This window comes from Gossypium raimondii, chromosome 1 (assembly GCF_025698545.1).
Source record: "Gossypium raimondii isolate GPD5lz chromosome 1, ASM2569854v1, whole genome shotgun sequence".
NCBI classification, from domain to species: domain Eukaryota; kingdom Viridiplantae; phylum Streptophyta; class Magnoliopsida; order Malvales; family Malvaceae; genus Gossypium; species Gossypium raimondii.
In genome coordinates, this window is record NC_068565.1 from 18,693,153 (window position 1) to 18,704,004 (window position 10,852).

Genomic DNA, 10,852 nt, shown 5'->3' on the forward strand with positions numbered 1-10,852 from the left:
AAATTTTATAACTTGGTTTATCATGTTTATAAGTGTATGTGTTCTGGTAATGCCTCGCACCCTATTCCGGCATCGAATACGGGTAAGGGGTGTTACAATGTGACATCGCTAGATTCGGTCATAACGTTTAGACCAGATTTGGGGTGTTACAATTGTGCATTTTACCATAAATACCTATCAAATCTTACGTTTCTATCAACAAAAAATATGTTTTAATACAAACCAATATTGACCATATAAGTCTCATGCAAAGAATTAAACATATAACATGCAAAGTTCATCTAAACCTGAATTTTAATTCATCCATTCATGATTCAAGGAATATCATACGACTGACTAATAAGCAACCATTCATCAAAACATTACCAGTTCATAATCTTTTTCATGATTCAAGGATAAGCACACATCCAAAGGCATGTTTAAACCATTCATTCCATCAAACATGCTAAATAACCTTGAATAATACATTACATATAGACCATATAAATCACATTACAACATTTACCACATAATCCCAAAATAATCTATATACATGAAATATATCCATTCAAACCATAAAACACAATCAATAACCAAAGTGCCAATATTCAAGATTTACCAAAAACAAAGTTCCTATATACATGCCACAAAACCAAGTTTTAAATGATAAAAAATACTACTGGAACAATACTAGGATAGTGTGAAATTTAGATGATCTGCTTGACATGGTCCACAAGTTAGCAATCTACAAGGAAAGAGAAAAACAAACGAGGTAAACATATACAATGCTTAGTAAGTTCATATGTATTAAACCAAGTAAATTAACTCAGGTTATAAATATACACTACATGATACTTAGCTTGATGAAGTTTGTCTATCATGGCAAATCAAATATCAAAAGGTAAGTTCAACATTTATCATATTATATTGTAACTCAATCACATAACATTTTAGTTTACTTATTCAACATTTCATTAGCCTTCACAAAACAAATAATCATTTGATTAATTCACTATCTTAATCATATCATACAATCTTCTTACTTGCAATACAACCCATTTCGGATGAATGCCAAACATTATTTTCATTTCATAATTTGAATTTCTCAATCCAATTAATATTAAACCATATGAACTTTATTCTCATATCATATCAATTCATCTTTATACCAAATAGATATTAAATGTCAATCACTACTTTGTTTCATAATACGAATTTTGAATCACTTTCATCGATTTGTCACATTTTCACATTGGTCCTATGGGCTTGTATAACCAATTCTCAATATATATATCATCCGATCATCATATAAACTCAATCTGGATATCATTTATTCCATTTACATTATACATGACAGATACATGGATCCAACCAACACACCAATTTGGCACATAATGCTTGTTAGATAAATTTGAAAATAATAAGTCGTGCCCTACACTGGTTGGTAAAACTGAAAAATAGATGTGCCTAGCTTTGGTCAGTATAACCGGCAAATGGGGTGTCTAGCACTCCTCGACACATAGTCAAATAACCTTGAACTCTTCCTATCCTATGGCATTCCAACTATATCCGACTTTACCCGAATAGTTAACAGGGTAAAAGTTTCTCAATTTCATTACATAATTTCATCAACCAAACAATCAATTTTCAAATATAATAGCATATCACATAACCATACTAATTCAATTTCTCGTTTACAACATTATATCATACTTTCACATATATTCAATTCGGTCCTTATCACTATCAACCTGTTTGAATCAAATCAATTCTGCTTATTTCATCACATCATCACATAACATATCCTATTTTAGTCCAATTTAAGGTTAATTCCATAATTATTTCAATTTGCAATTCATCGTATTCAATTTAATCCTCTATCTCACCTTTTGTTAGGATCATAAAAATTAAAATTTTAATTAAACATAATTACAATTATAATTCTAAATACATAACAATTTAACACAAACATATTGTATGAACTTACCTAGTCTAGACAACAAACAAACAACTCTCTAAGGACTAGTTAGCAAAATTTTCTTTTTCTTGATTATTTTCAATTTGGTCCAATTTTTTATCTATTCAATAATACAATTCTATTTATCAATTCCAAACATTTCATATCATCCTATTATAAGTATATATGTTTAATTTTATTATTCAAACACCCTAAAATTTTGTATTTTATTCAATTTAGTCCCTAAAATTGAACTTATTATATCTTCTTAATTTGAACTCCAAATTTTAAACCCACTTCAATTACATCCATATAGAGCCTCTTATTATTACAATTTATAAAATTTCATACCAATTTCAAGATATTCACAATTTAGTCCTTAACCCAATACTAACAAAATTCACTTAACAAATTAATCTTATTTCATTTCTAAGCTTCAAAATATACTATAAACATTCAAAAACTTCAATTAACATCAATGAAAACTTTAAAAATCTTTAACAGTTTTGAAAACGGAGATACAAATTAACTGGACTTAATTGCAATGATCTCAAAAAATAAAAATTACTAAAAAAGGGTTTTAGAGGGCTTACCATGCAATGACCGAATATCTTGAAGCAAAAAAAAAATGGTTTCATGGCTTTCTTTTGATGGTTTCAATGGAGAATAAGATATAAAAAGATGGTGATTTCTTTTTTATTTCTTTTACTGTTAATATATATTATAATATTTCTTTAATAATTCCTTCAACAAATCGCCCACTTTATGTTTAATGGTCTAGTTGGAATTTAAAAACATTGGTTCACTTAACTTTTGAGAAATTATAATCTATAGTAATTAAACTTTTACCTCTTTTACGATTTAGTCTTTTTACCTTAATTAATCATCTAATCACTAAAATTTTTGGACCAAACTTCAATTCACCTATATAACAACTCCGTAAATATTTAATAAAAATATTCACAGGCTCAGTTTACAAAAACGAGGTCTCGATACCTCATTTTCCAAAACCACTTGACTTTCGATTGCACCACTTGTACATTGACTAGTTAATCGATTAATAAAATGTATTAAATCACGATTCACTATTATACTATAATTAACTATTAACTATTAATTAAATATATCTATGGACTCTCTCGTCGGAATTGTTCTCCCAAAACCACTGTTTTAGACACCACTGAAAAACGGGCTGTTACAATGATGATGACAAATTGCTTGTTCGAGAACAAGCAGCCCGTAGTCATGTTTCATATTTATCAATCCACACAATGCCAATGAGTAGATATCTATAACACCCCATACTTGGTCCAATCGCTGGATCTGATCTATTGGATGTCACAACAGTAAATAGAAAATTTTGTATACAAATTATTCAATAATATTCTATAATTCAATATAAATAAGTTAAGTCTATGCTAAACATGCATTACAAACAAAATTGAGTCTCATTCGGGCTTATAAAAGCCCTTAAATTAGCTCGGAACATAAGTAGATAGTTTCTAAGGGGTGTAGGCCTCCCAAAAGGTAACAGAAGCGTGCAAAGGTTTCCTCATGCCGGACGGAGATTGGCCTTCGAGTGCAAAGGAAGAAGGGAGTTTGACTACAAGACCCACCCGTCAAACAGGGACAAAAGTCGACTTTAGTGATCCGACAATGCCGAGTGGAAGGGTCGTCGCTCAACGGATAAAAGTTGCTCTAGGGATAGCAGGCTAATCTTCCCCAAGAGATTACATCGACGGGAAGGTTTGGCACCTTGACGCCGGCTCTTCGCCACCTGGGGCTAATTTGAAATATTTGTAAAATATTGGGTAAAAAGGAAAAATAGGGGTCACATGGCCATGTGGTGTAATATAACACAGTGGTGTCCCCAATGCGTGTAATAAGCTGATGCCGTGTAACCCAAGTTCACATGGTTGTGTCGCTAGGCCGTGTAACTCATTATGGTCGTGTGGACTAAAAGCCATCTTGAATGTGTTGAACACATGATATTGTCATCCAACCATGTGCGAAACATAGCTGTGTGTAGTCCACGTGCAACAAAAATGACCTATTCTGAATCATTTCCAATCCAACTATTCAAGTGATCTATAATGTTATTTTTGTGCCAATCAAACCAACACCAAAACTTACATATTTCAAAGATAAAACACTAAATCTCCTAATCATATAAACATAAAACTAATATGCCCTCATTGGCACCAACAATTTAATAAACTCAATTCACGTCTCAACCATTTCATGTCACAACTCAATCATACCAAACATATCCATTTGATTAACACAACCAAATTCTATAGCCATTTCATACCACCATCATAAACATATGTATAATACCATTCACCTACACATTTTTAATATTAAGCCTTGTAACAAATCAACCATCACATGACAAGTTACCATATGGATATATTCATATATTTATATACATCCAAACTCAACCATGCCAAACACACACTTTACCTTTCAATATTTAACCCTCCTAAGTACATGCCACAAATAACCAAGCTCGAAACATCAAAAGTCTACCAAATTCAGAGACAAAAGGTGTATGCTTCTCATTGATTTGATTGACACGTTTCGTACATCCAAAATCTACAAAAAAGTAGTAACACGAGTAAGTATATAAAATATTTAGTAAGCTCATAGAATATAAACAAATAGCTTAACCATTTAACAGTTACATGAATCAATATGAAACAATTTCATCTATCATGACATTTAAAACAACATCAACCAAATGAGATTTAGGCCAAACCACTTATATAATTTCAAATGGTAAAATACCAACTTCAACTCAAAAAACATCATGAATCCATTTTTTAATTTATCACTTTGCTCACTTTCATTGTAACACCTCAAACTTGCCCTAGACGTTATGGCCGAATCTGGTGATGTTACGATAATGGGTTTTGAAAACAAAGTCATTTTGAAAATCATGGTTGTTCGATAAATTATCCAAGTTTTATAACCAATACTGAAAGCGTTGTTTAATTAATTCATTTGCCAAAACATAATCTACAACGAAATTATTAGAAAACGTTGTATTTTGGAAATCCAGTTCGTGTATTCGGAAAATCCTTTATTTTTGTAAAACCATGATTTTAGTTAAACGTGGCAGTAAAAGTTAAAATGCATCCAAAATCGAAATAAAAATTCAAACACTCCAAAGAGTCCAATTATTACAAAAATGCCCATAAATAATCCTTAATTTAAATAAAACCCATAATTTAAATAGTTTTACGAACTCGTGGTCACTATGAGGCTCCGTCACACCGATCCACCTAAGCCTGTGAATTACCTGAATAGAACAGACAAACAAATGTGAGTTTTCGTAAACTGAGTGTGTAACCCAACAGAAATAGACATGCAATGCATACAAAAGAAACAGTCAGATACAGGTTCGGACTCATGTCCATTTTAGATACAGATAACAGAATCAAATATGCAGTACAGATATGTAGAATCCTACCCCTATCCTCTACACACCATCTCCGACCATCCCATTACACTATGTGGGGTTATAAACACCCACCCATCCCTACACACCATATAGTGTCGATGCGACACATTACAGATAATACGCAGTCAAACTACTAGAATATAGGTGACGTGTCACCGTACATATCACTTCCTCCACATATACAAAGCCCACCCTAGTCACAGATACAGAAATAACAGATACAGTAATATCATGCATAACATGTTCATATACAGATAGTGTATATATAGTTAAACAGAACAGATATACGTATCGATATCTTATACAAGGCAAACTACCAGAGTGTCAGATCACATAATATAGGTTTTGGTTAACCCTTATCAACCTTACGGTAGGCCCACAGTCGATCGAATTGAACCGTGCGAACCTAGGGAAAATTCCAGAAATATGAACCCACACGCCCAGATTGGCCTTTGCCCGTGTGGCCCACACGGCCTGGCCCAAAACCCATATGCTCGTGTGGCTTACACGGCCACACTCACACCACCACACGGCCGTGTCTTGCGCACGGCCACACCTTTGACAGACACACGGTCGTGTCTCACACATGGCCGGCCACACGCCCATGTGACATCGATAGTGCCCTTTTTCGACTTTCACTGAACGTCGATTTTTCGTGTTTAGGGTACACACCTGGTTCGTTTTTGCTGTGAAACAATCTCGAGACTCCTGAAACCTAAGAAACAACACCAACCAATCAATCAATTCCAAAAGTTAAAGCACCAGTCTATCCAAAATCCCAAACGAAGGTTCGATCACTTACCAAAACGGATACGATAGCCCAAACACACTGCACGATGGAAGACGATTTTTGATCTCTTTGCACAAAACCTACACAAGAAATCACCACATGACAATTCTCGAAAACGATTCTTAAAAACCTAAAACTTCGAGAATATTTACCTACCACAAGCCGAGCAGGGATTACGGAACCCAAAACACAGAAATTGAACAACCGAACAACGAATAGAAATTGAAGAAAGTAGAAATAAAAAAGAAACCTTTGGAAAACAGGATTTAGAGAAGAAAACGTCAAAAAGCTTAGAGAGAGAGAAAAATATCAAAATAATAATAAAGATTTAATTTGGCACTATTCCACTACATCCACTAACAACCCAACCAACCCAGAATTTCAAAACTACCCAAACTCTTTTAGCCAACCGAAACAAAAATTAACATCCACGCTCACGCAGGCACTCAAACACAATACCTCCTACACGCTAACTCCATAGCACTCAAACCAACAGGCTCATTCTGATATGAATTAACAAACAATCTTATAAAAGCCCACTCAATAAGGACAAGACTTGACCTAAAAAAACAAAATTTTTCCAAACATGAGACTTGAACCCAAGACCTCATACACACACCCAGAACATTTAGCCACTGAAGTAGATACATATTTGTGCCAGGTATTTACAGAAACATAAATAAATTTATCAGGGCGTTACAACTATACCCTCTAAAAGAAATTTTGACCTCAAAATTTACTTGATTAGAACAGATGGGGATACTGCTAATGCATCGAGTCCTCAGGTTCCCACGCGGCTTCATTAGTGCCATGATTTTGCCACAAAACCTTAACCAACAGGATGGACTTCCTCATCAGAACCTGAATATCACGAACCAAAATTTGAATCGGCTCATCCTCAAAAGTCAAGCCTAGTCTAATCTCAATCTCTTCAACAAAGGCAACGTGAGATGGACCAGACCAGTACCGCCTCAATATCGAGATATAAAACACATCGTGGATACGATCTAATTTCGAAGGCAGCTTCAACTGATAAGCAATTAGTCCTACACGCTTCAAAATCTGATACGGCCCGATGAACCTAGGGCTCAACTTACCCTTACGATCGAACCTCATAACTTTCTTCCACGGAAAAACCTTAAGAAAAATGAAGTCACCCACAAAGTACTCGATATCTCTCCTTTTCAGATTTCCATAAGACTTCTATCTATCAAAAACTGCCTTCAAGCGATCCCGAATTAGTTTAACTTTATCTTCAATCTTGGAAACCAACTTAGGACCCAAAACCCGATGCTCACCCAACTTAGTTCAACATAGCGGTGTACGACACTTACAACCATACAAAACCTCGTAAGGTGTCATCTGGATGCTAGACTGAAAACTGTTATTGTAGGCAAACTCAGCTAACGGTAGAAAATCCTCCCAACTTCCTCGAAAATCAATTACACAACTCAGAAGCATATCTTCCAGTATCTGAATCACCCTTTTAGATTGACCATCGATTTGAGGATGGAAAACAGTATTAAAGTCCAATCTCGAACCTAGAGCCTCATACAATTTCTTCTAGAGCCGAGAAGTGAAGCGAGGATCCCTATCATAAATTATCGAAGCTGGAACCCCATACAGTTTCGCTATCTTAGAAATGTAGAGCTTCACTAACTTTTGCAGAGAATAATTTGTCTGAACTAGAATAAAGTGAGTGAACTTGGTCAATCGATCCACGATGACCCACACAGAATTTTTCTCAGTGGGTGTCAAGGGCAACCTACTAACGAAGTCCATCGTCACTCATTCCCATTTCCATAAGAGAATCTTAACAGGTTGTAGAAAACCCAAAGGTAATTGGTGCTCAGCCTTAACTTGCTGGTACGTCAGACAACGAGCAACAAAATCCGTAACCTCATGTTTCAAACCCAGCCACCAATATAGCTCACGAAGATTGCCATACATTTTATTACCACCGGGATGCATAACATAAGGACTACTATGCGCCTCCCTATTCAGTACACAAACTCGACCTTGAAAACATAAGACTTCGTCCCTATTCAGCCCAAAATCTAAAGTACTTCCACTCTCAACCTAACGAAATCGTAGAACCAAAGACTTATCCCCTAACTACTTTTCTCTAATATGCCTAATCCAAGTCGGCTTACCTTGTAACTCGGCTAACAGACCCCTATCATCGAAAAACTAAGACGAGTGAATAGCACTCTCAAATCAGTCATCACTCTACGGCTAAGAGCATCGACCACTACATTGGCCTTACTAGGATGATACTATATCGTGCAGTTATAATCTTTGAACAGCTCAATTCATCGACGCTCCTAAGATTCAACTCCTTTTGAGTAATGAGCTACTTGAGGCTCTTGTGACCAGTGTAGATGATACACCTCTCATCGTACAGATAATGCTTCTAGATCTTTAACGTAAAAACAACAGCAGCTAACTCAAGATCATGTGTCGGATAATTCCCCTCGTCTGACTTAAGCTAACGAGACACATAAGCCACAATCTTACCATCTTGGATCAGTACACATCCCAAACCGATGTGCGATGCATTACTGTACACCATAAAATCTTTACCAGATTTAGGCTGTATCAGAATAGGAACCTGAGTCAGAACAGACTTGAGCTTTTCGAAACTCGATTGTTACACATCAGACCATACAAAAGGAACACCCTTGCACAAAAGCTTAGTCAAAGGAGTTGCAATCATCCTCCCTAAATCTAAATGTCGTCTTATGAATATCAGCCTCACTAACTCTAAGTTGATGATACCTAGATCAGAGATCAATTTTTGAAAACACTGAAGCTCCTCTGAATTGATCAAACAGGTCATCAATTCTCAGAAGTGGGTACTTATTCTTCACAGTCAGTTTATTTAACTATCGGTAGTTAATGCACATCCTTATGGTACCATCATTTTTTTAACAAACAAAATCGGTGCCGCTCACGAAGACACACTAGGATGGATGAAGCCACAATCTAGAAGCTCTTGAAGTTGAGTCTTAAGCTCTGTAAGCTCCTTCGGTGCCATACGATATGGAGCGATGGACACTGGAGCTGTACCCGGTAGAAGCTCAATGCTGAACTAAACTTCTCAATTCAGAGGTAAACCCGGTCACTCCTCAAGAAAAAAATCAGAAAATTCCCTCACTGTTCTGATATCCCTGAAAGAAGAGTTCCTAGAAATTGAAACAATGGCAAAAGCCATATACGTTTCACACCCTTTTCGAACCAATTTCTCAGCCACAAGAGCAGAGATCACATTAGATAGATAATCTCGATGCTCACCAATCACAACCACCTCCTTATCATCCTCAGTCCTAAGAACGTCCCTCTTAGTCACCCAATCCAAGCTAAACCGGTGCTCAACTAACCAGTCAATACCTAGAATTAAATCAAACTCCCCAAATGGTAGCTCTATCAGATTTACCGAAAACACAGTCCCTTGTACTTCCAATGGCACATTTCTATAAAGCCTACTAACCCAGACAGATTGCCCCAATGGACTCAATACAGTAATCTCACTAGAAGTACACTCAACAGAAATCCCCAAGTTTTCAGAAACAGTACTAGCTATATAAGAATGAGTAGAACCTATGTCTATCAGAGAAGTATAAGGAACATCAAAAATAAAGAACGTAGGCTTTGTATATATGGAAGAAGTGATCTGTACGGTGACACGTCATTTATATTCTGGCAGTTTGACTGCGTATTATCTGTAATGTGTTAAATCGACACTAAATGGTGTGTAGGGATGGGTGGGTGTTTATAACCCCACATGGTGTAATGGGATGGTCGGAGATGATGTGTAGAGGATGGGGGTAGAATTATGCATATTTGTACTGCATATCTAATTTTGTTATCTGTATATGAAATGGACGTGAGTCTGAACCTGTATCGGACTGTTTCTTCTGTATGCATTGCATGCCTATTTCTGTTGGGTTACACACTGAGTTTACGAAAACTCACATCTGTTTATTTGTTTGATTCAGGTAATCCACAGACTTTGGCGGATCGGTGTGATGGAGTATCACAGTGACCACGAGTTCATAAAACTGTTTAAATTATGGTTTTTATTTAAATTAAGGATTATTTCTAAAAAATTTTGTAATACTTGGACTCTTTGGATTGTTTGAATTTTTATTTCGATTTTGGATGCGTTTTAACTTTTACTTCCACGTTTGACTAAAATCACGATTTTACAAAAATAAAAGATTTTCTGAATACACGAATTGGATTTCCAAAATACAACATTTTCTAAGACATCTGTTGTAGATTATGTTTTAGCAAATGAATTAATTAAACAATACTTTCAGTATTGGTTATAAAACTTGGATGATTTATTGAACAACCATGATTTATCAAAGCGACTTTGTTTTCAAAACCCATCATCGTAACATCACCAGATTCGGTCATAACGTCTAGGCCGGGTTTGGGATGTTACATTCGTCAATCAAATTTCATCATAATCCTTGTCATAACCATTCATATCATGTTTTTCCTTTTTGCCAACACCAACTTCATAATTTCACATGTCCATATTTTATTTCTACTCGATGAATCTTTGTAAAATAACTCCGTATACATGTTAAAGTAATAGTTTCTGGTCACTTGTTAGGGTTGAACCTACTAGATAAATAGCCTGGCTAAGGCTTAG

General features: G+C 35.4%; 1 protein-coding gene across 1 annotated transcript; it reads right to left on the reverse strand.

The window, feature by feature from the left end:
- Window positions 1–6,954: 6,954 nt before the first annotated feature.
- Window positions 6,955–7,971, reverse strand: LOC105786873 (uncharacterized). Its single transcript, XM_012613346.1, has 2 exons — window positions 7,814–7,971; window positions 6,955–7,369 (listed from the first exon to the last, which is right to left on the reverse strand). Exons 1-2 carry the CDS (start codon window positions 7,969–7,971, stop codon window positions 6,955–6,957), a joined length of 573 nt encoding a protein of 190 aa, XP_012468800.1.
- Between the last annotated feature and the right edge of the window lie 2,881 nt (window positions 7,972–10,852).